This window comes from Agelaius phoeniceus, chromosome 27 (assembly GCF_051311805.1).
Source record: "Agelaius phoeniceus isolate bAgePho1 chromosome 27, bAgePho1.hap1, whole genome shotgun sequence".
Classification (NCBI taxonomy): domain Eukaryota; kingdom Metazoa; phylum Chordata; class Aves; order Passeriformes; family Icteridae; genus Agelaius; species Agelaius phoeniceus.
This window is the reverse complement of record NC_135291.1, coordinates 282432-309453: the sequence shown is the minus strand read 5'-3', so window position 1 is coordinate 309453 and position 27022 is coordinate 282432. Positions and strand designations below refer to the sequence as shown.

Below are 27022 nucleotides of genomic sequence, written 5' to 3'. Positions count from 1 at the left end.
AGTTCCCATCCCAGTATTCCCAGTCCCTCCCAGTCCATCCCAGTATTCCCAGTACCGTGGTGAGCTCCCCCAGGTGGTTCAGGCGGTTCATTCCCCATTCCCAGTTCCCCTCCCAGTCCCTCCCAGTATTCCCAGTACCGTGGTGACCTCCCCCAGGTGGTTCGGGTGGTTCATTCCCCATTCCCAGTTCCCATCCCAGTATTCCCAGTATTCCCAGTACCATGGTGAGCTCGCCCAGGTGGTTCATTCCCCATTCCCAGTTCCCCTCCCAGTTCCCCTCCCAGTCCCTCCCAGTGCTCCCAGTACCGTGGTGAGTTCCCCCAGGTGGTTCAGGCGGTTCATTCCCCATTCCCAGTTCCCATCCCAGTCCCTCCCAGTGCTCCCAGTACCGTGGTGAGCTCCCCCAGGTGGTTCAGGTGGTTCATTCCCCATTCCCAGTCCCTGTCCCAGTCCCTCCCAGTCCATCCCAGTATTCCCAGTACCGTGGTGAGTTCCCCCAGGTGGTTCAGGCGGTTCATTCCCCACTCCCAGTCCCTCCCAGTCCCTCCCAGTCTGTCCCAGTACCGTGGTGAGCTCCCCCAGGTGGTTCAGGTGGTTCATTCCCCATTCCCAATCCCTCTCCCAGTATTCCCAGTCCCTCCCAGTCCATCCCAGTCCGTCCCAGTACCGTGGTGAGTTCCCCCAGGTGGTTCAGGCGGTTCATTCCCCATTCCCAATCCCTCCCCCAGTATTCCCAGTCCCTCCCAGTGCTCCCAGTACCGTGGTGAGTTCCCCCAGGTGGTTCAGGCGGTTCATTCCCCATTCCCAGTTCCCTGTCCCAGTATTCCCAGTCCCTCCCAGTATTCCCAGTCCCTCCCAGTACCGTGGTGAGCTCCCCCAGGTGGTTCAGGCGGTTCATTCCCCATTCCCAGTTCCCCTCCCAGTCCATCCCAGTATTCCCAGTACCGTGGTGAGCTCACCCAGGTGGTTCAGGTGGTTCATTCCCCATTCCCAGTCCCTCTCCCAGTATTCCCAGTATTCCCAGTCCATCCCAGTACTGTGGTGAGCTCCCCCAGGTGGTTCAGGTGGTTCATTCCCCATTCCCAGTCCCTCTCCCAGTATTCCCAGTATTCCCAGTCCATCCCAGTACCGTGGTGAGCTCGCCCAGGTGGTTCAGGCGGTTCATTCCCCATTCCCAATCCCTCTCCCAGTATTCCCAGTCCCTCTCCCAGTATTCCCAGTCCGTCCCAGTACCATGGTGAGCTCCCTCAGGTGGTTCAGGCGGTTCATTCCCCATTCCCAGTCCCTCTCCCAGTATTCCCAGTCCATCCCAGTATTCCCAGTGCTCCCAGTACCGTGGTGAGCTCGCCCAGGTGGTTCAGGCGGTTCATTCCCAGTTCCCCATCCCAGTCCCTCCCAGTCCATCCCAGTCCCTCCCAGTATTCCCAGTACCGTGGTGAGCTCCCCCAGGTGGTTCAGGCGGTTCATTCCCCATTCCCAATCCCTCTCCCAGTATTCCCAGTCCCTCCCAGTATTCCCAGTGCTCCCAGTACCGTGGTGAGCTCCCCCAGGTGGTTCATTCCCCATTCCCAGTCCCTCTCCCAGTCCCTCCCAGTATTCCCAGTACCGTGGTGAGCTCGCCCAGGTGGTTCAGGCGGTTCATTCCCCATTCCCAGTTCCCATCCCAGTCCCTCCCAGTCCATCCCAGTCCATCCCAGTACCGTGGTGAGCTCCCCCAGGTGGTTCATTCCCCATTCCCAGTATTCCCAGTCCATCCCAGTATTCCCAGTACCGTGGTGAGCTCCCCCAGGTGGTTCAGTGCCCCCAGGGCATAGAGCTGCTCCAGCGCCAGCACCAGCGTCTCGTGGGGGGGAGGGTCCAGGAAGTCAAAGTGGATCAGGTCATTGATACCTGGGGTCACCTCAGGGTCACCTCAGGGTCACCTCGGGGTCACCTCAGGGTCACCTCAGGGTCACCTCGGGGTCACCTCAGGGTCACCTCAGGGTCACCTGGCTGTCCCCAAACCCCCCCTGTGTCACCCTGGTGTCCCCAGTCCCTCCCAGTGCCCGTAACTCCATTCCCAGTCCATCCCAGTCCATCCCAGTCTGTCCCAGTCCATCCCAGTCCATCCCAGTTTGATCCCAGTCCATCCCAGTCCATTCCCAGTCCATCCCAGTCTGTCCCAGTCCCTGCCCAGGCTCTTGAGCAGCAGCACCAGCGTCCCCAGGTCCATCCCAGTGCCCATAACTCCATTCCCAGTCCACTCCCAGTCCCTCCCAGTGCCCATAACTCCATTCCCAGCCCCTCCCGGTCCGTCCCAGTGCCCCCCAATCCCTGCCCAGTCCCTCCCAGTCCCTCCCAGTCCCTCCCAGTCCATCCCAGTCCTTCCCAGGCTCTTGAGCAGCAGCACCAGTGCCCCCAGGTCCATTCCCAGTCCCTCCCAGGTCTGTCCCAGTCCCTCCCAGTCCCTCCCAGTGCCCATATCTCCATTCCCAGTCCCTCCCAGTCTGTCCCAGTCCCTCCCAGTGCTCCCAGTCCCTACCCAGGCTCTTGAGCAGCAGCACCAGTGCCCCCAGGTCCGTCCCAGTCCCTCCCAGTCCATCCCAGTTCCATTCCCAGTCCGTCCCAGTCCATCTCAGTGCCCATATCTCCATTCCCAGCCCCTCCCAGTCCCTCCCAGTCTGTCCCAGTCCGTCCCAGTCCATTCCCAGTCCCTCCCAGTCCCTCCCAGTCTGTCCCAGTCCCTCCCAGTGCCCATAACTCCATTCCCAGTCCCTCCCAGTCTGTCCCAGTCCATTCCCAGTCCCTCCCAGTGCCTCCCAGTCCATTCCCAGTCCCTCCCAGTCCGTCCCAGTCCCTCCCAGTGCTCCCAGTCCCTACCCAGGCTCTTGAGCAGCAGCACCAGTGCCCCCAGGTCTGTCCCAGTCCATCCCAGTTCCCTCCCAGTCCTTCCCAGTCCCCATAACTCCATTCCCAGTCCCTCCCAGTCCATTCCCAGTCCCTCCCAGTCCCTCCCAGTCCCTCCCAGTCCATTCCCAGTCCCTCCCAGTCTGTCCCAGTCCCTCCCAGTCCCTCCCAGTCCCTACCCAGGCTCTTGAGCAGCAGCACCAGTGCCCCCAGGTCGGCTCTCTGGATCTCCGGCACCGCCGTCTCCTCCAGCTCGTGCTGGAAGGCCCAGGCCGTGTAGAGCCGGAAGCACTTCCCGGGAGCCACGCGGCCGGCGCGGCCTGCGCGCTGATTGGCTGAGGCCTGGGGACACCAAAGGGACACCTGTGACACCTGGGACACACCTGGGACACACCTGGGACACACCTGGGACACCTGGGACACACCCGGGACACACCTGGGACACACCCGGGACACACCCAGGACACCTGGGACACACCTGGGACACACCCAGGACACCTGGGACACACCTGGGACACACCTGGGACACACCCGGGACACCTGGGACACACCTGGGACACACCTGGGACACACCTGGGACACACCCGGGACACCTGGGACACACCTGGGACACACCTGGGATACACCTGGGACACACCTGGGACGCACCTTGGAGCAGGGGTCACCACCAGGGACTCCATGCCCGTGCGGGGTCTCACAGCAGGTGACAATACATGACAATAGGGTGACAATAGATGACAATAAGGTCACACAGGTGACACCCAGGTGACACCCAGGTGACACAGGTGACACACCTTGGAGCACGGGGTCACCACCAGGGACTCCATGCCCGTGCGGGGGCTCACAGCAGGTGACAACAGATGACAATACATGACAGTACATGACAATAAGGTCACACCCAGGTGACACAGGTGACACAGGTGACACAGGTGACACACCTTGGAGCAGGGTGTCACCACCAGGGACTCCATGCCCATGCGGGGGCTCACAACAGGTGACAATAGATGACAATAGGGTGACAATAGATGACAATAGGGTGACACAGGTGACACCCAGGTGACACCCAGGTGACACCCAGGTGACACACAGGTGACCCACCTTGGAGCAGGGTGTCACCACCAGGGACTCCATGCCTGTGCGGGGGCTCACAACAGGTGACAATACATGACAGTACATGACAGTACATAACAATAGGGTGACACCCAGGTGACACAGGTGACACCCAGGTGACACAGGTGACCCAGGTGACCCACCTTGGAGCAGGGGTCACCACCAGGGACTCCATGCCCGTGCGGGGGCTCATAACAGGTGACAATACATGACAGTACATGACAGTACATGACAATAAGGTGTCACAGGTGACACACAGGTGACACAGGTGACACACAGGTGACACACAGGTGACACCCGGGTGACACCCAGGTGACACACAGGTGACGCACCTTGGAGCACGGTGTCACCACCAGGGACTCCATGCCCGTGCGGGGGCTCACAACAGGTGACAATAGATGACAATAGATGACAGTACATGACAATAAGGTGTCACAGGTGACACCCAGGTGACACAGGTGACGCACCTTGGAGCACGGTGTCACCACCAGGGACTCCATGCCCATGTGGGGGGCTCACAACAGGTGACAATAGATGACAATACATGACAATACATGACAATAAGGTGACACAGGTGACACAGGTGACACAGGTGACACACAGGTGACACCCAGGTGACACACAGGTGACGCACCTTGGAGCAGGGTGTCACCACCAGGGACTCCATGCCCGTGTGGGGGGCTCACAACAGGTGACAATAGATGACAATACATGACAGTACATGACAATAAGGTGTCACAGGTGACACAGGTGACACACAGGTGAGACACAGGTGACACAGGTGACACAGGTGACACTCAGGTGACACAGGTGACACCCAGGTGACGCACCTTGGAGCAGGGTGTCACCACCAGGGACTCCATGCCCGTGCGGGCGCTGTAGCTTTTCTGCTTGCAGAAGCCGGGGTCCAGCACGTAGACGATGCCGTCGATGGTCACCGAGGTCTCGGCGATGTTGGTGGCCACCACCACCTGTGCCAGGTGAGGGGACAGCGCTGGGACACGCCCGGGACGCGCCCTCGCAGGCCACGCCCCCAGGGAAAGCACTGCGGCTGTTAAGCCCCGCCCACGTGGAGCTCCAGCCAATCGCGGGCTACGCGGCGGGCCAGGCCCAAGGAAGCCGCAGCCCTTTAGGCTCCGCCCATTTTGGCCACACCCAACTGAGCCACACCCTGTTTAGACCACACCCCTTGTGACCACACCCAATTGAGCCACACCCTGTTTAGACCACACCCATTCTGACCACACCCAATTGAGCCACACCCTGTTTAGACCACGCCCATTCTGACCGCAGCCAATTGAGCCACACCCTGTTTAGACCACACCCCTTCTGACCACACCCAATTGAGCCACACCCACTCTGACCTCATAAAACAAAGCCACACCCCATTCTGACCACACCCAATTGAGCCACACCCTGTTTAGACCACGCCCATTCTGACCACACCCAATTGAGCCATACCCATTTTGACCAACCCAAATCAAGCCCCACCCATTCTGACCACACCCAAGAAAACCACACCCCCTTTAGGCCCCGCCTCTGCTGATCACACCCAATTAAGCCCCACTCACTTTCATGAAGCCACACCCCCCCCCAGGTCCCACCCTCTCTCTTAAAGGGCCAGCGCATATTCCTGGGTCTGTAAATGAAACCCCACCCATTTCCCTTAAACCCCGCCCCTCTCCTATTACACCATGCCCCCTCCTGAAGCTCCGCCCCTCCCTTAAAGGGCCCACGCACCTTCCTGGCTCCCTAAATGAAACCCCATCCCCTTCCCCTTAAACCCCACCCCATTTCCCTTAAACCCCGCCCCTCTCCCATGACACCACGCCCCTTCCCGAGGCCCCGCCCCTCCCTTAAAGGGCCAGCGCACCTTCCTGGCGCCGGGGGGCGTGGGCTGGAAGATGCGGGCCTGCAGCTCCGAGGGCAGGTTGGCGTAGATGGGCAGCACCAGCAGCTCGGGCAGGCGCGAGCCCAGGCGGCGGCAGCGCTCCTGCAGCAGCTCCACGCAGGCCTCGATCTCCTCCTGACACCCAGGGGACATTGGGGACACCCAGGGGTATCAGGGACATTGGGGACATTGGGGACACTCAGAGATATCAGGGGGATCAGGGACACCCAGGGGATTGGGGACATTGGGGTTATCAGGGACATTGGGGACATTGGGGACATTGCACCAGCAGCGCTCCTGCAGCAGCTCCACGCAGGCCTCGATCTCCTCCTGACACCCAGGGGACATTGGGGACATTGGGGACACCCAGGGGTATCAGGGACATTGGGGACACTGGGGGTATCAGGGACATTGGGGACATTTGGGAGATTTGGGGACATTGGGGACATTGCACCAGCAGCGCTCCTGCAGCAGCTCCACACAGGCCTCGATCTCCTCCTGACACCCAGGGGACATTGGGGACAGCGCTGGGGACATTGGGGACACTGGGGACACTCAGGGGTATCAGGGACATTGGGGACATTTGGGAGACTGGGGACACAGAGGGACAAAGACCGGCGGCAGGAAATTGGGGTTGGGGACAGCAGAGAACAGGGACACCTGCAGGGATGGGGACAGCAGGGGGACACTGAGGTGACACTGAGGTGACACTGAGGGGACACTGAGGTGACACTGACCTGCCCGGTGAGGAAGACCAGGATGTCCCCCGGGGGTTGGGTGACGTGGATCTGCAGCACCGACACCACGCAGGCCTCCAGGTAATCGGCCTCAGGCGCCTGCGGGGACATTGGGGACAGCAGGGGACATTGGGGACATTGGGGACACAGGGGACATGGGGACACCAGCACCAGCTGTCCCCAGAGATCCCCAGCCATCCCCCCCTTCTCCTGTGTCCCCAAACACTGTCAAGAGCCCACAGAGCCTGGTACCCCTGAGCACCCCCAGTGTCCCCATTAATGTCCCCAATGTCCCGAGCACCCCAAATGTCCCCATCAATGTCCCCAGTGCCCTGAACACCCCCAATGTCCCCATTAATGTCCCCATTAACATCCCCAAGTCCTTAATGCCCCCAATGTCCCCAATGTCCCCAATGCCCTGAACACCCCCAATGTCCCCAATGCCCTGAGCACCCCCAATGTCCCCTGATGTCCCCAATGTCCCCAGTGTCCCCAATGCCCTGAACACCCCCAATGTCCCCATTAATGTCCCCATTAACATCCCCAAGTCCTTAATGCCCCCAATGCCCCCAATGTCCCCAGTGTCCCCAATGCCCTGAGCACACCCAATGTCTCCTGGTGTCCCCAGTGTCCCCAGTGTCCCCAATGTCACTTTGGTGTAGTAGATGTCCACGGGGAAGCGGCGCCCCAGGATGACCCCAATGCCCCCAGTGTCCCCAATGTCCCCAGTGTCCTGAACACCCTGAACAGCCCCAATGTCCCCTGATGTCCCCAATGTCCCCAGTGTCCCCAATGCCCTGAACACCCCCAATGTCCCCATTAATGTCCCCATTAACATCCCCAAGTCCTTAATGCCCCCAATGCCCCCAGTGTCCCCAATGCCCTGAACAGCCCCAATGTCCCCAATGTCCCCTGTCTGTCCCCAGTGTCCCCAGTGTCCCCAGTGTCACCTTGGTGTAGTAGATGTCGACGGGGAAGCGGCGCCCCGGGATGACCCCAATGCCCTGAACACCCCCAATGTCCCCAATGCCCCCAGTGTCCCCAGTGTCCCCAATGTCCCCTGTCTGTCCCCAGTGTCCCCAATGTCCCCAGTGTCACCTTGGTGTAGTAGATGTCGACGGGGAAGCGGCGCCCCGGGATGCGGAACACGGGCGCGTGGTCGAAGAAGGCCGAGAAGCGCTCGGTGTCCAGCGTGGCCGAGGCCACCAGGACCTTGAGCTGCGGCCGGAAGCGAGCGATGTCCTTGATGAGGCCGAAGAGCACGTCCGTGTGCAGGGTGCGCTCGTGGGCCTCGTCCACCATGATCACGCTGCGGACACACGGACACCGGGATGGACACACGGACATGGGGACATGGGGACATGGGGACACAGGGAGCACGTCCGTGTGCAGGGTGCGCTCGTGGGCCTCGTCCACCATGATCACACTGAGGACACACGGACACGGAGATGGACATGGGGACATGGGGATGGACATGGGGACATGGGGACAGGGACACAGGGAGCACGTCCGTGTGCAGGGTGCGCTCGTGGGCCTCGTCCACCATGATCACACTGAGGACACACGGACACGGAGATGGACATGGGGACACCGGGATCGACACATGGACACGGGGATGGACACGGGGACATGGGGACATGGGGACATGGGGACATGGGGACAGGGACACAGGGAGCACGTCCGTGTGCAGGGTGCGCTCGTGGGCCTCGTCCACCATGATCACACTGAGGACACATGGACACGGAGATGGACATGGGGACATGGGGATGGACACACGGACACGGAGATGGACATGGGGACATGGGGATGGACACAGGGACACAGGGAGCACGTCCGTGTGCAGGGTGCGCTCGTGGGCCTCGTCCACCATGATCACACTGCAGACACAGAGATGGACAGACGGACACGGGGATGGACATGGGGACACGGGGATGGACACAGGGACATGGGGACATGGGGACACAGGGAGCACGTCCGTGTGCAGGGTGCGCTCGTGGGCCTCGTCCACCATGATCACACTGCGGACACACGGACACCGGGATGGACACATGGACACCGGGATGGACATGGGGACATGGGGACACGGGGACATGGGGACATGGGGATGGACACAGGGACACAGGGACACAGGGAGCACGTCCGTGTGCAGGGTGCGCTCGTGGGCCTCGTCCACCATGATCACACTGCGGACACACGGACACAGAGATGGACACACGGACACCGGGATGGACACGGGGACACGGGGATGGACACACGGACATGGGGATGGACACGGGGACATAGGGATGGACACGGGGACACAGGGACACAGGGAGCACGTCCGTGTGCAGGGTGCGCTCGTGGGCCTCGTCCACCATGATCACACTGAGGACACATGGACACTGGGATGGACACGGGGACATGGGGACATGGGGGACATGGGGATGGACACAGGGACACAGGGACACAGGGACACAGGGACACATGGAGCACGTCCGTGTGCAGGGTGCGCTCGTGGGCCTCATCCACCATGATCACACTGCGGACACACGGACACGGAGATGGACATGGGGACATGGGGATGGACACACGGACACGGAGATGGACATGGGGACATGGGGATGGACACAGGGACACACGGACACGGAGATGGACATGGGGACACAGGGATGGACACAGGGACACACGGACACGGAGATGGACATGGGGACATGGGGATGGACACAGGGACACAGGGACACAGGGACACAGGGAGCACGTCCGTGTGCAGGGTGCGCTCGTGGGCCTCGTCCACCATGATCACACTGCGGACACACGGACACCGGGATGGACATGGGGACATGGGGACATGGAGATGGACACACAGACACGGGGATGGACACATGGACACCGGGATGGACATGGGGACACAGGGATGGACATGGGGATGGACACATGGAGCACGTCCGTGTGCAGGGTGCGCTCGTGGGCCTCATCCACCATGATCACGCTGCGGACACACGGACACGGAGATGGACATGGGGACATGGGGACACAGGGATGGACACAGGGACACAGGGACACAGGGATGGACATGGGGACAGGGACACAGGGAGCACGTCCGTGTGCAGGGTGCGCTCGTGGGCCTCGTCCACCATGATCACGCTGCGGACACACGGACACGGAGATGGACACACGGACATGGGGATGGACACACGGACACAGAGATGGACATGGGGAAAAGGACAGGGACACGGGGATGGACATGGGGACATGGACATGGGGACACAGGGATGGACACAGGGACAGGGACACAGGGACAGGGACACAAAGAAGGACACATCCCCAATGTCCCCTGGCTGTCCCTGTCCCCAGGTGTCCCCAATGTCCCCAGTGTCCCCAGTGTCCCCAGTGTCCCCAGTGTCCCCAGTGTCCCCGGTGTCCCCGGTGTCACCTGTAGGAGGCCAGGTCTGGCTCTGTCAGGAACTCCCTCAGCAGCATCCCGTCCCCAATGTCCCCAGTGTCCCCTGGCTGTCCCTGTCCCCAGTGTCCCCAATGTCCCCAGTGTCCCCAACGTCCCCAGTGTCCCCAATGTCCCCCCAGTGTCCCCAGTGTCACCTGTAGGAGGCCAGGTCTGGCTCTGTCAGGAACTCCCTCAGCAGCATCCCGTCCCCAATGTCCCCAATGTCCCCCAGGGTCCCCAATGTCCCCAGTGTCCCTAATGTCCCCAGGTGTCCCCAGTGTCCCCAGTGTCCCCGGTGTCACCTGTAGGAGGCCAGGTCTGGCTCTGTCAGGAACTCCCTCAGCAGCATCCCCAGGTGTCCCCAATGTCCCCTGGCTGTCCCTGTCCCCAATGTCCCCAATGTCCCCAGGTGTCCCCAGTGTCCCCAGTGTCCCCAGTGTCACCTGTAGGAGGCCAGGTCTGGCTCTGTCAGGAACTCCCTCAGCAGCATCCCGTCTGTCATGTACTTGAGCACCGTGCGCTCCGACGTGCAGTCCTCAAAGCGGATGCTGTACCCGACCTTGGGGACAAGGGACACGGCCCTGTCACCTCCCCGGGGCTGCTGTCCCCTCCCCGGGGTCGCTGTCACCCTCAGGGTCACTCAGGCCACCCCCCTGAGGTCACTCACGTGCCCCAAGTGTCCCCAGAGTGAGCAGGACGTGTCCCCAAAGTGGGGACGGTGTGGGTAGGGGTAGGGATGTGTCCCCAGTGTCCCCAGTGTCCCCACAGTGTCTCCTTTGTCCTCAATGTCCCCCCAATGTCCCCCATGTCCCCAGTGTCCTCACAGTGTCCTCACAGTGTCCTCGTTGTCACCTCATTGTCCAGCTTTGTCCCCAGTGTCCCCCAATGTCCCCCATGTTGTCTCCCCAATGTCCCCATTGTCCCCAATGTCTCCAATGTCCCCCAATGTCCCCAGTGTCCCCAATGTCCCCCCATGTCCCCATTGCCCCCGTTGTCCCCAATGTCCCCAGTGTCCCCCCATGTCCCCAATGTCCCCCAATGTCCCCGTTGTCCCCAATGTCCCCAGTGTCCTCCATGTCCCCAATGTCCCCCAATGTCCCCCATGTCCCTCAATGTCCCCAGTGTCCCCCAATGTCCCCCATGTCCCCAGTGTCCCCAATGTCCCCCATGTCCCCCCATGTCCCCCAATGTCCCCATTGTCCCCAATGTCCCCAGTGTCCCCCATGTACCCAGTCTCCCCAATGTCCCCAATGTCCCCCAGTGTCCCCGCTGTCCCCTTTGTCACCTCGTTGCCCAGCTTTGTCCCCATCTCCACGGCCACCCTGGCTGCCACGCTCATGGCTGCCACGCGTCGCGGCTGCGTCACGCCGATCTTCAGCCCCCCCCGCGTGTAGCCCTGGGGACATCGGGGACAATGTGGGGGTCAGGGGGGGTCACAGAGACCCCCGACCCCAAGGGACCCCCCTGGAACTGAACTGACCCCAAAAACGAGACCTGAGCGGCCCCGGATCCCCCCAGGACCCCAAATCCTCTCAAATCACTCCCAGTGTCCCCAACCACCTCCCAGTTCAATCCCAGTCCCTCCCAGTGTCCCCCAATCCCCTCCCAGTCCCTCCCAATTGCCCCCAGTCCCCCCAGTCCCTCCCAATTTCCCCCAATCCCCTCCCAGTCCCTCCCAGTCCCTCCCAATTGCCCCAAATCCCCTCCCAGTCCCTCCCAATTTCCCCCAATCCCCTCCCAGTTCCTCTCAATCCTCTCCCAGTCCCTCCCAGTCCCTCCCAGTTCCCCCCAATCCCCTCCCAGTCCCTTCCAATTTCCCCCAATCCCCTCCCAGTCCCTCCCAGTTCCCCCAGTCCCTCCCAATTTCCCCCTAAATCACCCCCAATCCCTCCCAATCCCCCCCAATCCCCTCCCAGTGCTCCCAGTGCTCCCAGTTCACCTCCTCGTGCAGGTACTGGGGGATCTGGGTGGTTTTCCCCGAGCCGGTCTCGCCCTCGATCACCAGCACCTGGTGCTGGGCCACGGCCGCCACCAGCTCGTCCCGGAAGGGGAAGATGGGCAGGGCCCGGCGGCCGTCCTGGAGCGACTGCCGGCGGCGCTCGGCCTCGGGGACGGCCTCGGGGACATCCTGGGGACACCAAATTCACCCCAAAATCACCCCAAAATCACCGGTAACCACCCACTGTCCCCACTGCCGGCGGCGCTCGGCCTCGGGGACGGCCTCGGGGACATCCTGGGGACACCAGGGTTACCCTCAGTGTCACCAAATTCACCCCAAAATCACCAATAACCACCCACTGTCCCCACTGCCGGCGGCGCTCGGCCTCGGGGACGGCCTCGGGGACATCCTGGGGACACCAAATTCACCCCAAATTCACCCCGGTTCCACCCACTGCCGGCGGCGCTCGGCCTCGGGGACGGCCTCGGGGACATCCTGGGGACAGCCCAGGGTCATTGGGGTCACCCTCAGTGTCACCAAATCCACCCCAAAATCACCAGTAACCACCCACTGCCGGCGGCGCTCGGCCTCGGGGACAGCCTCGGGGACATCCTGGGGTCACCAAATTCACCCCAAATTCACCCCGGTTCCACCCACTGCTGGCAGCGCTCGGCCTCGGGGATGGCCTCGGGGACATCCTGGGGACACCAGGGTCACCTCGGGGTCATTGGGGTCACCCTCAGTGTCACCAAATTCACCCCAAATTCACCCCAAAATCACCGGTAACCACCCACTGCCGGCAGCGCTCGGCCTCGGGGACATCCTGGGGACAGCCCAAGGTCATTGGGGTCACCCTCAGTGTCACCAAATCCACCCCAAATTCACCCCGGTTCCACCCAGTGCCAGTGGCGCTCGGCCTCGGGGACATCCTGGGGACACCGGGGACACCCCAGGGTCACCCTCAGTGTCACCAAATTCACCCCAAAATCACCAATAACCACCCACTGCCGGCGGCGCTCGGCCTCGGGGACGGCCTCGGGGACATCCTGGGGACAGCCCAGGGTCATTGGGGTCACCAAATCCATCCCAAATTCACCCCAAATTCACCAGGAACCACCCACTGCTGGTGGTGCTTGGCCTCGGGGACATCCTGGGACACCGGGGACACCTTGGGGTCATTGGGGTCACCCTCAGTGTCACCAAATTCACCCCAAATTCACCCCAAAATCACCAATAACCACCCACTGCCGGCGGCGCTCGGCCTCGGGGATGGCCTCGGGGACATCCTGGGGACAGCCCAGGGTCATTGGGGTCACCCTCAGTGTCACCAAATCCACCCCGAATTCACCCCAAAATCACCGGTAACCACCCCCTGCCGGCGGCGCTCGGCCTCGGGGACGGCCTCGGGGACATCCTGGGGTCACCAAATTCACCCCAAATTCACCCCGGTTCCACTCACTGCCGGCGGCGCTCGGCCTCGGGGACGGCCTCGGGGACATCCTGGGGACACCTCGGTGTCATTGGGGTCACCCTCAGTGTCACCAAATTCACCCCAAATTCACCCCAAAATCACCGGTAACCACCCCGTGCTGGTGGCGCTCGGCCTCGGGGACGGCCTCGGGGACATCCTGGGGACACCAAATTCACCCCAAAATCACCCCAAAATCACCGGTAACCACCCACTGTCCCCACTGCCGGCGGCGCTCGGCCTCGGGGATGGCCTCGGGGACATCCTGGGGACAGCCCAGGGTCATTGGGGTCATTGGGGTCACCCTCAGGGTCACCAAATTCACCCCAAAATCACCAATAACCACCCACTGCCAGCGGCGGTCGGCCTCGGGGACGGCCTCGGGGACATCCTGGGGACACCGGGGTCACCCTCAGTGTCACCAAATCCACCCCAAATTCACCCCAAATTCACCCCAAATTCACCCCAAATTCACCCCGGTTCCACCCACTGCCGGCGGCGCTCGGCCTCGGGGACGGCCTCGGGGACATCCTGGGGACACCGGGGACACCCCAGGGTCACCAAATTCACCCCAAAATCACCAATAACCACCCACTGTCCCCACTGCCGGCGGCGCTCGGCCTCAGGGACGGCCTCGGGGACATCCTGGGGACAGCCCAGGGTCATTGGGGTCACCCTCAGTGTCACCAAATTCACCCCAAAATCACCCCGGTTCCACCCACTGCCGGCGGCGCTCGGCCTCAGGGACGGCCTCGGGGACATCCTGGGGACACCAAATTCACCCCAAATTACCCCCAAATTCACCGGTAACCACCCCCTGTCCCCACTGCCGGCGGCGCTCGGCCTCGGGGACGGCCTCGGGGACATCCTGGGGACACCGGGGACACCGCGGGGTCATTGGGGTCACCCTCAGTGTCACTGAATTCACCCCAAATTCACCCCGCTCCCACCAGTAACCACCCCCTGCCGGCGGTGCTCGGCCTCGGGGACATCCTGGGGACACCAGGGTCACCCTCAGTGTCACCAAATTCACCCCAAAATCACCCCAAAATCACCAATAACCACCCACTGCCGGCGGCGCTCGGCCTCGGGGACGGCCTTGGGGACATCCTGTGGACACCAGGGACACCCCAGGGTCACCCTCAGTGTCACCAAATTCACCCCAAATTCACCCCAAATTCACCCCAAATTCACCCTGCTCCCACCAGTAACCACCCACTGCTGGTGGCGCTCGGCCTCGGGGACATCCTGGGGTCACCCTCAGTGTCACCAAATTCACCCCAAATCCCCCCAAACCCCTTCCTATGACCCCAAATCCCCCCCAAGCCCCCTGGGTGACCCCAAACCCACTCAGGGCCCTCAGGGTGACCCCAAACCCCACCTTTTGGGGGTCAGTCCCCTCGAGCTGAGCAGCACTGATGAACTGCACCATCTCCTCCTCCTCCAGCAGCAGCTCTGATCCCCCCCAGATCCCCCCAAATCCCCTCCAAACCACCCCAAATCCCCCCCCAACCCCCTGGGTGACCCCAAACCCCACCTTTTGGGGGTCAGTCCCCTCTAACTGAGCAGCACTGATGAACTGCACCATCTCCTCCTCCTCCAGCAGCAGCTCTGATCCCCCCTAAACCCCCCTGAACCACCCCAAATCCCCCCCCAAATCCCTTCCTATGACCCTAAATCCCCCCCAAACCCCCAGGGTGACCCCAAACCCCACCTTTTGGGGGTCAGTCCCCTCTAACTGAGCGGCACTGATGAACTGCACCATCTCCTCCTCCTCCAGCAGCAGCTCGTAGTCCCTCCCCAACCATCCCAAACCTCCTCCCATGACCCCAAATCCCCCCCAAACCACCCCAAATCCCCCCCAAACCACCCCAAATCCCCCCCAAGCCCCCTGGGTGACCCCAAACCCCACCTTTTGGGGGTCAGTCCCCTCTAACTGAGCGGCACTGATGAACTGCACCATCTCCTCCTCCTCCAGCAGCAGCTCCTGGTCCTTCCCCAGCCATCCCAAACCCCTTCCTATGACCCCAAATCCCCCCCAAACCACCCCAAATCCCCCCCAAACCCACTCAGGACCCCCAGGGTGACCCCAAACCCCACCTTTTGGGGGTCAGTGCCCTCTAACTGAGCAGCACTGATGAACTGCACCATCTCCTCCTCCTCCAGCAGCAGCTCTGATCCCCCCCAGATCCCCCCAAATCCCCTCCAAACTGCCCCAAATCCCCCCCAAACCACCCCAAATCCCCCCCCAACCCCCTGGGTGACCCCAAACCCCACCTTTTGGGGGTCAGTGCCCTCTAACTGAGCGGCACTGATGAACTGCACCATCTCCTCCTCCTCCAGCAGCAGCTCTGATCCCCCCCAGATCCCCCCAAATCCCCTCCAAACCACCCCAAATCCCCCCCAAATCCCCCCCAAACCCCCAGGGTGACCCCAAACCCCACCTTTTGGGGGTCAGTGCCCTCTAACTGAGCGGCACTGATGAACTGCACCATCTCCTCCTCCTCCAGCAGCAGCTCTGATCCCCCCTAAACCCCCCTGAACCATCCCAAACCACCCCAAATCCCCCCCAAATCACCCCAAATCCCCTTCAAACTCTGTCAGGACCCCCTGGGTGACCCCAAACCCCACCTTTTGGGGGTCAGTCCCCTTGAGCTGAGCAGCACTGATGAACTGCACCATCTCCTCCTCCTCCAGCAGCAGCTCTGATCCCCCCCACATCCCCCCAAATCCCCTCCAAACCACCCCAAATCCCCCCCAAATCCCCCCCACATCCCCCCCAAACCCCCAGGGTGACCCCAAACCCCACCTTTTGGGGGTCAGTGCCCTCTAACTGAGCGGCACTGATGAACTGCACCATCTCCTCCTCCTCCAGCAGCAGCTCTGATCCCCCCTGAACCCCCCTGAACCATCCCAAACCACCCCAAATCCCCCCCAAACCCTGTCAGGACCCCCTGGGTGACCCCAAACCCCACCTTTTGGGGGTCAGTGCCCTCTAACTGAGCGGCACTGATGAACTGCACCATCTCCTCCTCCTCCAGCAGCAGCTCGTATTCCTTGCCGTCCTTGCCGTCCCTGCCGCGCGCGTCCCTGGCCCCGAAGCGCAGCGCGGCCGCCCCCAGCAGCTGCTCCTCCCAGCGCCGCTGCTCGTCCCGCGGCGCCAGCGCCTCCTCCTGCGCCTCCTCCCGTTCTGGAATCTTCTGTTGGGGGGGATTGGGAGAGAGTGAGGGGATTGGGGGGGTTTGGGGTCATGGGGAGAGGTTTGGGATCGTGGGGAGAGGTTTGGGATCATGGGGAGGGGTTTGGGGTCATGGGGAGAGGTTTTGGGGGTGGATTGGGGGTCAGCGAGGGGGATTGGGGGGAATTGGGGGGGATTTGGGCATCTGGGGGGGGTTAAGGATTGTGGGGAGAGGTTTTGGGGGGCATTGGAGGGGATTTGGGGGAGACTGGGGGGGTTTGGGGTCATGGGGAGTGGTTTTATGGGGGTTTGGGGTGGGGTTTGGGGTCATGGGGAGAGGTTTAGGGGGGATTGGGGGTCAGCGAGGGGATTGGGGGGGTTTATGGGGATCTGGGGAGAGGTTTGGGATCGTGGGAAGGGGTTTGGGGTCATGGGGAGAGGTTTTGGGGGGAATTTGGGGGGGTTTGGGATCATGGGGAGAGGTTTTAGGGGGAATTTGGGGGAATCTGGGGGGAATTGAGGATTATGGGGAAAGGTTTTGGGGGGATTGGGGGGGGTTTGGGGGGAATTGGGGCGGTTTGGGGTCATGGGGAGAGGTTTTAGGGGGGATTTGGGGGCGGCTTGGGGGGATTGGGGGTCAGTGAGGGGATTTTCCGGTGCAGATTTTGGGATTTTTCAGGTGCTGATTTCAGCTGAATTTCAGCTGCTGATTTTGGGGGTTTTCAGGTGCAGATTTCAGGATTTTTCAAGCACCAATTTTGGGATTTCTCAGGTACAAATTTTGAGATTTTTCAGGTGCCGATTTCGAGGATTTTTCAGGTTCCAACTCTGGGGTTTTCTCAGATATTTCAAGTACCAATTTTGGGATTTTTCAGGTGCTGATTTCGGGATTTTCAGGTGCCAATTTCAGGACATTTCAAGTGCCAATTTTGGGATTTTTCAGGTGCAAATTTTGGGATTTTTCAGGTTCCAACTCTGGGGTTTTCTCAGATATTTCAGGTACCAATTTCAGGATTTCTCAAGTACCAATTCCGGGATTTTTCAGGTGCCCATCTCAGCATTTCAGCTGAATTTCAGCTGCTGATTTTGGGGTTTTCAGGTGCAGATTTCGGGATTTTTCAGGTGCCAATTTTGGGATTTTCAAGTACCAATTTCGGGATTTTTCAGCTGCTGATTTTGGGGTTTTTCCAGTGCAGATTTTAGTTTCCCCCACCTTGTCCCGTGTCTCCTCGGGATGTGGTAGCGGCTGCCCCTCCCCAAGCGCCAATTTCGGGATTTTTCAGGTGTGAATTTTGGGGTTTTTTAGGTGCCAATTTTGGGATTTTTCAGGTGTGAATTTTGGGTTTTTTTAGGTGCCAATTTCGGGATTTTTCAGGTGCCAATTTTGGGGTTTTTTAGGCGCCAATTTTGGGGGTTTTTAGGTGCCAATTTCATGATTTTTCAGGTTCCAGCTTTGGGGGTTTCTCAGATAACAATTTCAGGATATTTCAAGTACCAATTTTGGGATTTTTCAGGTGCCAATTTCGGGATTTTTCAGGTGTGAATTTTGGGGTTTTTCAGGTTCCAATTTCAGGATATTTCAAGTACCAATTTTGGGATTTTTCAGGTGCCAATTTTGGGATCTTTCAGGTGCCAATTTTGGGATATTTCAAGTACCAATTCTGGGATTTTTCAGGTGCCGATTTTGGGATTTTTCAGGTTCCAACTCTGAGGTTTTCTCAGATATTTCAAGTACCAATTTTGGGATTTCTCAGATACCAATTCCGGGATTTTTCAGGCGCCGATTTCAGCATTTCAGCTGAATTTCAGCTGCTGATTTTGGGGGTTTTTCCAGTGCAGATTTTAGTTTCCCCCCACCTTGTCCCGTGTCTCCTCGGGGATGTGGTAGCGGCTGCCCCTCCCCAAGCACCAATTTTGGGATTTTTCAGGTGTGAATTTTGGGATTTTTCAGGTGCCAATTTCGGGATTTTTCAGGTGTGAATTTTGGGGTTTTTTAGGTGCCAATTTTGGGATTTTTCAGGTGTGAATTTTGGGGTTTTTTAGGCGCCAATTTCAGGATTTTTCAGGTGTGAATTTTGGGATTTTTCAGGTACCAATTTTGGGGTTTTTTAGGTGCCAATTTTAGGATTTCCTGCGTGCCAATTTGGGATTTTTCTGGTGCCAATTTCAGGATATTTCAAGTACCAATTTTGGGATTTTTCAGGTGCCAATTTTGGGATTTTTCAAGTACCAATTCCGGGATTTTTCAGGTGCTGATTTCAGCATTTCCCAGCTGAATTTCAGCTGCTGATTTTGGGGGTTTTCCGGTGCAGATTTCAGGATTTTTCAGGTCCCAATTTTGGGATTTTTCAGGTGCCAATTCTGGAACTTTCCAAGTACCCATTTCAGGATTTTTCAGATTCCAGCTTTGGGGGTTTCTCAGATAACAATTTCAGGATATTTCAAGTACCAATTTTGGGATTTTCAGGCGCCAATTTTGGGATTTTTCAGGTGCCAATTTTGGGATTTTTCAGGTTCCAACTCTGAGGTTTTCTCAGATATTTCAAGTACCAATTTTGTGATTTCTCAGGTACCAATTTCAGGATTTTTCAGGTGCCAATTTCGGGATTTTTCAGCTGCTGATTTTGGGGTTTTTCCAGTGCAGATTTTAGTTTCCCCCACCTTGTCCCGTGTCTCCTCGGGGATGTGGTAGCGGCTGCCCCTCCCCAAGCGCCAATTTCGGGATTTTTCAGGTGCCAATTTCAGGACATTTCAAGTGCCAATTTTGGGATTTTCAGGCGCCAATTTTGGGATTTTTCAGGTTCCAACTCTGAGGTTTTCTCAGATATTTCAGGTACCAATTTTGGGATTTCTCAAGTACCAATTTCAGGATTTTTCAGGTGCCAATTTCGGGATTTTTCAGCTGCTGATTTGGGGTTTTTCCAGTGCAGATTTTAGTTCCCCCCACCTTGTCCCGTGTCTCCTCGGGGATGTGGTAGCGGCTGCTCCTCTCCAGCTGCTCCCTGGCCCCCGCCCGTTTGTAGTCCTGGGCCAGGTCCCTCAGGCGCCGTTTGTAGCTCAGCTCGCGGCGCTCGGGCAGCGTCAGCGCCTCCTCCCCGAAGAGCAGCTCCTCGTCCTGGATCTCCTGCTCCAGCTCCTCCAGCTTCTCCCGCTCCCGCTTGGCCAGGTACTCGCGGCGGGAGCGCTTGCGCAGCTCGGGGATCTGGGAGAAATGGGATTAAAATGGGAAAAAATGGGGTGAAATGGCGAAAAACTGGGATTAGAATGGGGTAAAATAGTGGAAAAATGGGATTAAAATGGGGTGCAATGGGCAGGTACTCGCGGCGGGAGCGCTTGCGCAGCTCGGGGATCTGGGGGAAATGGGGAAAAAATGGCATTAAAATGGGAAAAAATGGGGGTGAAATGGGCAGGTACTCGCGGCGGGAGCGCTTGCGCAGCTCGGGGATCTGGGGGCAAAAAATGGGGGAAAAATGGGGAAAAATGGCATTAAAATGGGGTAAAATGGTGAAAAAATGGGATTAAAATGGGATTAAAATGGGGTGCAATGGGCAGGTACTCGCAGCAGGAGCGCTTGCGCAGCTCAGGGATCTGGGGGAGAAATGGGGAAAAAATGGGGAAAAATGGCATTAAAATGAGAAAAAATGGGATTAGAATGGGGTGAAATGGTGAAAAAATTGGATTAAAATGGGGTGCAATGGGCAGGTACTCGCGGCGGGAGCGCTTGCGCAGCTCGGGGATCTGGGGGGAAAAAATGGCATTAAAATGAGAAAAAATGGGATTAAAATGGGGTGAAATGGTGAAAAAATGGGATTAAAATGGGAAAAAATGGGATTAAAATGGGGTGCAATGGGCAGGTACTCGCGGCGGGAGCGCTTGCGCAGCTCGGGGATCTGGGGGCAAAAAATGGGGGAAAAATGGGAAAAAAATGGGAAAAAATGGGATTAAAATGGGGTGCAATGGGCAGGTACTCGCGGCGGGAGCGCTTGAGCAGCTCGGGGATCTGGGGAGAAATGGGGAAAAAATGGCATTAAAATGGGATTAAAATGGGAAAAAATGGCATTAAAATGGGAAAAAATGGGATTAAAATGGGGTGCAATGGGCAGGTACTTGTGGCGGGAGCGCTTGCGCAGCTCGGGGATCTGGGGGCAAAAAATGGGGGAAAAAATGGGAAAAAAATTGGGTGAAACAGTGAAAAAATGGGGTGAAATGGTGAAAAAATGGCATTAAAATGTGAATAAATGGGATTAGAATGGGGTGCAATGGGCAGGTACTCGCGGCGGAAGCGCTTGCGCAGCTCGGGGATCTGGGAGGGAAATGGTGAAAGAACTGGAAAAAAATGGGAAAAAATGGGATTAAAATGGGAAAAAATGGGAAAAAAATGACATTAAAATGGGGTGAAATGGTGAAAAAATGAGAAAAATGGGAAGAAATGGCATTAAAATGGGGTAAAATGGTGAAAAAATGGCATTAAAATGGGGTGCAATGGGCAGGTACTCGCGGCGGGAGCGCTTGCGCAGCTCGGGGATCTGGGGAAAAAACGGGGAAAAAAATGGGGTAAATGGTGAAAAAATGGGGTAAAATGGGGAAAAAATGGGATTAAAATGAGAAAAAATGGGATTAGAATGGGGTGACATGGTGAAAAAATGGGGTAAAATGGGGTGCAATGGGCAGGTACTCGCGGCGGGAGCGCTTGCGCAGCTCAGGGATCTGGGGGAAAAAAATGGGGGAAAAAATGGGGGAAAAAATGGGGGAAAAATGGGGAAAAATGGCATTAAAATGGGAAAAAATTGGGTGAAATGGTGGAAAAATTGGATTAAAATGGGGTGAAATGGGCAGGTACTCGCGGCGGGAGCACTTGCGCAGCTCGGGGATCTGAGGGGAAATGGGGGAAAAAATGGTGAAAAAATGGTGAAAAAATGGGGTAAAATTGGGTGAAATGGTGGAAAAATGGGATTAAAATGGGGTAAAATGGTGAAAAATGGGAAAAAGTGGCATTAAAATGGGGTGAAATGGGGTGCAATGGGCAGGTACTCGCGGCGGGAGCGCTTGCGCAGCTCGGGGATCTGGGGGCAAAAAATGGGGAAAAGATGGGATTAAAATGAGAAAAAATGGTGAAAATATGGGAAAAAATGGCATTCAAATGGGGTGAAATGGGCGGGTGCTCTGGGATTTGGGGAAATAGGGAAAATGTGGAGGAAAAGGGGAACTGGGCATTTGGGGGTTCCTCCCCTCCTGTCTCTCACCAGGGCTCTCTGCTCCTCCTCTGCCATTTTCAGGCGTTTCTGGGCCTCCTCGTAGGCCTGGGCAAGGCAAAGGGGGTGAGGGCCCCGATCCCATTGAGAATGCCCCAAACTCCACCAGAACTCAACAAATGCCCCCCAAGGACCCCCCAAACCCCCCCAGGACCCCCCAAACTTCCCTCAAACCCCCCTCAAACCCCACACGGAGCCCCCAAACTCCCCTCAAACCCCCCCAAACCCCCCAGGACCCTCCAAAACACCCCCAAACCCCACCCTGGAGTCCCCCCGAGCATCCCCAGCCCCCCAGGACCCCCCAAATCCCCTCAAGGACCCCCCAAATCCCCCCAGGCCCACCTTGGAGTCACCCCAGGACCCCCCAGCCCCTTCAAAGCCCCCTCAAATCCCACACGGAGCCCCCAAACTTCCTTCAAACCCCCCTGGGACCCCCCAAATCCCCCTCAAACCCCCCTGAGACCCCCCAGGCCCCACCTTGGGGTCCCCCCAGGCCCCCAAATGCCCCATAGCCCCACCCAAGCCCCACCTTGGGGTCTCCCCAGCCTCCCAAACCCCCCTGGGACCCCCCAAACCCCCCTGGGACCCCCCCAGGCCCCACCTTGGGGTCCCCCCATCCCGTCCCAGCCCCCGAAACCCCCCCAGGACCCCCCCAGGCCCCACCTTGGGGTCTCCCCAGCCCCCCAAACCCCCCTCAAATCCCCCCAAGAACCCTCCAAACCCCCCCCAAACCCCCCTGGGACCCCCCAAATCCCCCTCAAACCCCCCTGAGACCCCCCAGGCCCCACCTTGGGGTTCCCCCGTGCCCCCCAAACCCCCCTCAAATCCCCCCAAGGACCCTCCAAACCCCCCTGGGACCCCCAAACTCCCCCCAGTCCCCCCCAAACCCCCCCAGGCCCCACCTTGGGGTCCCCCCAGCCCCCCCAAACCCCCCTCAAACCCCCCCCAGGAGCCCCCAAACCCCCCCAAACCCCCCCAAACCCCCACCTTGGGGTCCCCCAGACTCCCCCCAAACCCCCCTGGGACCCCTCCAGGCCCCACCTTGGGGTCCCCCCGAGCGCCCCTGTCCCTGTCCCGGTCCCGGTCCCGCCGCCGCAGGCGCTCGGCGAAGGCGTCGCGCTCGCGCAGGTCCCGCAGCCGCTCCCGCTCCGACGCCTCCCACTCCTCCTCCGGCTCCTCGGGGGCCCTTGGGGAGGCCGGGAATGGGCGGGGGGACCCCAAAAACACCCCCGGGGAGAGGGGAGGGGGAGATGGGAGCCGGGAGGCAAAGGAAGGGTGAAAATCCCACCCCAAAATCAACTCGGGAACCCCAAAAATCCCAACTCGGGACACCCAAAATTCCATCTGGGACCCCCAAAAATCAACTTGGGAGACACAAAATCCACTCAGGAACCCCAAAATCCCACTTGGGAACCCCAAAAATCAACTTGGGAGACACAAAATCCACTCAGGAACCCCAAAAATCCAACTCAGGACACCCAAAATCCCACCTGGGACCCCCAAAAATCAACTTGGGAGACCCAAAATCCCAACTGGGAACCCCAAAAATCCAACTCGGGACACCCAAAATCCCACCCGGGAAATGGCAAAAATCAACTTGGGAGACACAAAATGCACTCAGGAACCCCAAAAACCCCACCTGGGATCCCAAAAATCCAACTTGGGACACCCAAAATCCCACCTGGGATTCCAAACCCCACCTGGGAACCCCAAAAATCAACTTGAGAGACCCAAAATCCACTCAGGAACTCAAAATCCCACCTGGGAACTCCAAAAATCCAACTCAGGACATCAAAAATCCCCACCTGGAAACCTCAAAACCCCACTTGGGAACCCCAAAATCCCCACTTGGGAACTCCAAAATCCCACCTGGGATCCCAAGCCCCACCTGGGACCCCCAAAATCCCCCCATGAGCACAAAAAAAGGCGAAATTTGTGGGATTTGAGGGTTTTTTTTGGGAGGGTTCTGAGAGGGGAAATCCCAAAATTGCAGCACCCAAAGGATCGGGGGGAGCCCCAAGGGGAAGGGAAGCCCCCCCAGAATTGGGGTGACCCCAAAATGTGGGGATTTCACCCCAAAATCCCCCCCTGCACTCACGGTGGGGGCTCGGGCGCGGCCGGGGGGGTCTCAGGGGGGGACTCGGAGCGGTGACGTCGCCTCAGGTGTCGCCGCCGGGGGCGTGGCTCGTTCTGGGCGTGGTCGGGGTGGGCGGGGCCCGGCCCCGCCTCCTCCTCGTCGCTCTCCACCAATCGGTAGCCGCGGTTCTGGCGCTGCAGCTCCAGCGCCGCCCGCTCGGCCGCGCGGCCGGGGGGCTCCCGGGGGGCTTCACGGGGCACCTGCGGGTGGGCGGGGTCAGGACACGCCCATGGATACGCCCACTGAACCACACCCAATATGGCCACACCCACTTGGCCACACCTAGAAATGTCCACGCCCATTTGCAAGCCAGAGCTCAGCCTGATTGGTTGCTCTGTGTGGCAGCCACGCCCACTGGTCGTGATGTCATCCTCAAAGTTGGTTAAACCACGCCCACTTCTGACCACACCTTGTCTTTAGGCTTCTCCCATTCTCCATTGGCCACGCCCCCAGCACTAAATAGGCCGCGTTCAAACCACGCCCACTCCCTTAGGCCACGCCTCCATCTCCATACAAAACCGCCTCCCCTCAGACAAGCCCCGCCCACTCCCATTCTCGCGCCTCCCCGAGAAGCCCCGCCCCCTTCCCCCTCTCCCCTCACGGGTTCCCGCCCACCTTGTCCCACAGCTGCCGCGCGAACTCGCGCACGCGCGGCTCCTCCACGCGCAGGGCCTCGGTCTCGCGCAGCCGCTCCAGCAGCTCCTCCAGGCTCCGGCTGCGCCGCGCCAGCGCCACCAGGAAGGCGGGGACATGGCGGGCGCTGAGGCCCAGCAGCTCCTGCAGCTGCCCGGACACCCAGCGCTCCAGGGCCGCCGTGGCCGCCATGGCCGCTGCTGCGTCTTCCTCCTCCTTCTCCTCCTCCCTCACGGAGCTGTCCAATCAGCGCACAGCGCGGGAAAGACTCGGCCAATCAGCGCAAGGGTAGCCCGCGGCGGGCGGGTTCGGCCAATCAGAGCGAGGCCGCGCCCACTAGCGGCGTTACCGTAATATCGCGAGAGCGATGGCGGCTTTACCGTAACGCCGCGGTGAGAAGCACAACCTAAATTCGGCATTTGGGATACTGGGACCGAAATTCCGATTTTTATCTCCAAAATCCTCAGTTTTATCCCCAAATTCCCCATTTTCACCCCCAAAATCCATCAATCCCGTCTCTCCCCCGGGAATTCGTCGCTATTTTCCCTAAATCCGTGTTTTTCCCCTCAGAAATCCCCCCCTCTCCCAACTCCAAAATTCCCAAAAATCCCCAAAATTTTCTCCCCAAAATCCGGGATTTTCCCACCAAATCCCCCAAAATTTCCAGGATCTACTTTTCCCTCAGGCTCTCAAAACTTCGCTTTTTTGGCTCAAAACGTTTTTACTACAAAAAAACCTTCGCAAAAAAACAGCGTTTGTACAAAAAAATGACATTTCCCCCTACAAATCCTGGATTTCTGTAGGAACGAGGCGCCAGAACCCCAAATTTTGGGGCGCCCGCAACCCCAAAGATCCCAAACCCAAAGTTTTAGATTTGCAGGGACATTCTGGGGCAACAGGACCCCAAATTTCGTGATTTCGGGGTTTTTTGGACCCCAAACTCCGGGATTTTGGGGATTTTGGGGTTTTTGGGGTCAGCCATTGTGTTTCTGCCTCTTCCAGAAGCGTTTGACATCGGGGTGCCCCAGTAACCCCAAATTTGGTGATTTTGGACCCCAAACTCGGTGATTTTGAGGATTTTGGGGTTTTCAGGGATCCCAAACTCCGGGATTTTGGGGATTTTGGGGTTTTTGGGGTCAGCTGTTGTGTTTCTGCCTCTTCCAGAAGCGTTTGACATCGAGGTGCCCCAGTAACCCCAAATTTGGTGATTTTGGACCCCAAACTCGGGGATTTTGAGGATTTTGGGGTTTTCAGGGATCCCAAACTCCGGGATTTGGGGTATTTTGGGGTTTTTGGGGTCAGCTGTTGTGTTTCTGCCTCTTCCAGAAGCGTTTGATGTCGAGGTGCCCCAGTAACCCCAAATTTGGTGATTTTGGGGTTTTTTGGACCCCAAACTCCGCGATTTTGAGGATTTCGGGGTTTTCAGGGATCCCAAACTCCGGGATTTTGGGGTTTTTGGGGTCAGCCGTTGTGTTTCTGCCTCTTCCAGAAGCGTTTGACGTCGGGGTGGCCGGCGGGGGTGACGACCATCAGGGTGCCCCAGTAACCCCAAATTTCGTGATTTCGGGGTTTTTTGGACCCCAAATTCTGCGATTTTGAGGATTTGAGGATCTCAAACTCTGGGATTTTGGGGTTTCTGGGTATTTTGGGGTTTTTGGGGTCAGCCGCTGTGTTTCTGCCTCTCCCAGAAGCGTTTGACATCGAGGTGCCCCAGTAACCCCAAATTTGGTGATTTCCGACCCCAAATTTTGTGATTTCGGGGTTTTTTGGACCCCAAACTCCACGATTTTGAGGATTTTGGGGTTTTCAGGGATCCCAAACTCCGGGATTTTGGGGTTTTTGGGGTCAGCCGTTGTGTTTCTGCCTCTTCCAGAAGCGTTTGACGTCGGGGTGGCCGGCGGGGGTGACGACCATCAGGGTGGCCCCAGTAACCCCAAATTTTGGGATTTTTCAACCCCAAACTCGGGTATTTTGGGGTTTTTAGGGATCCCAAACTCAGTGATTTTGGGTATTTTGGGGTTTTTGGGGTCAGCCGTTGTGTTTCTGCCTCTTCCAGAAGCGTTTGACGTCGAGGTGCCCCAGTAACCCCAAATTTGGTGATTTCCGACCCCAAATTTCGTGATTTCGGGGTTTTTTGGACCCCAAACTCCGGGATTTTGGGTATTTTGGGGTTTTTGGGGTCAGCCGTTGTGTTTCTGCCTCTTCCAGAAGCATTTGACGTCGAGGTGCCCCAGTAACCCCAAATTTGGTGATTTTGGGGTTTTTTGGACCCCAAACTCCGCGATTTTGATGATTTTGATGCTTTCAGGGATCCCAAACTTGGTGATTTTGGGGTTTTTGGGGTCAGCCGTTGTGTTTCTGCCTCTTCCA

The 27022-nt window shown here is 58.5% G+C and overlaps 1 protein-coding gene across 10 annotated transcripts in view; it reads right to left on the bottom strand.

The window, feature by feature from the left end:
- Positions 1–24908, bottom strand: part of DHX16 (DEAH-box helicase 16) — a 31360-nt gene extending 6452 nt beyond the window's left edge. The window contains exons 1-15 of one of the 10 annotated variants that reach the window (XM_077191218.1): positions 24635–24908; positions 23981–24219; positions 22924–23068; positions 21874–21930; positions 19578–19832; positions 16428–16652; positions 11985–12173; positions 11331–11441; positions 10489–10604; positions 7723–7933; positions 6625–6723; positions 5870–6022; positions 4827–4967; positions 3066–3228; positions 1772–1890 (exon numbers count right to left, since the gene is read on the bottom strand). In XM_077191218.1, coding sequence (XP_077047333.1) covers positions 1772–1890; positions 3066–3228; positions 4827–4967; positions 5870–6022; positions 6625–6723; positions 7723–7933; positions 10489–10604; positions 11331–11441; positions 11985–12173; positions 16428–16652; positions 19578–19832; positions 21874–21930; positions 22924–23068; positions 23981–24219; positions 24635–24844 — 2433 coding nt within the window. In that variant the 5' untranslated portion in view covers positions 24845–24908. Of the gene's footprint in view, positions 1–1771; positions 1891–3065; positions 3229–4826; positions 4968–5869; positions 6023–6624; positions 6724–7722; positions 7934–10036; positions 10107–10488; positions 10605–11330; positions 11442–11984; positions 12174–14833; positions 14910–14989; positions 15059–15166; positions 15248–15552; positions 15629–15729; positions 15799–16427; positions 16653–17843; positions 17859–18487; positions 18542–19577; positions 19833–21873; positions 21931–22923; positions 23069–23980; positions 24220–24634 lie in introns of those variants that run through there. The other 9 variants (XM_077191217.1, XM_077191219.1, XM_077191221.1 and 6 more) reach the window with 9 other exon arrangements.
- Between the last annotated feature and the right edge of the window lie 2114 nt (positions 24909–27022).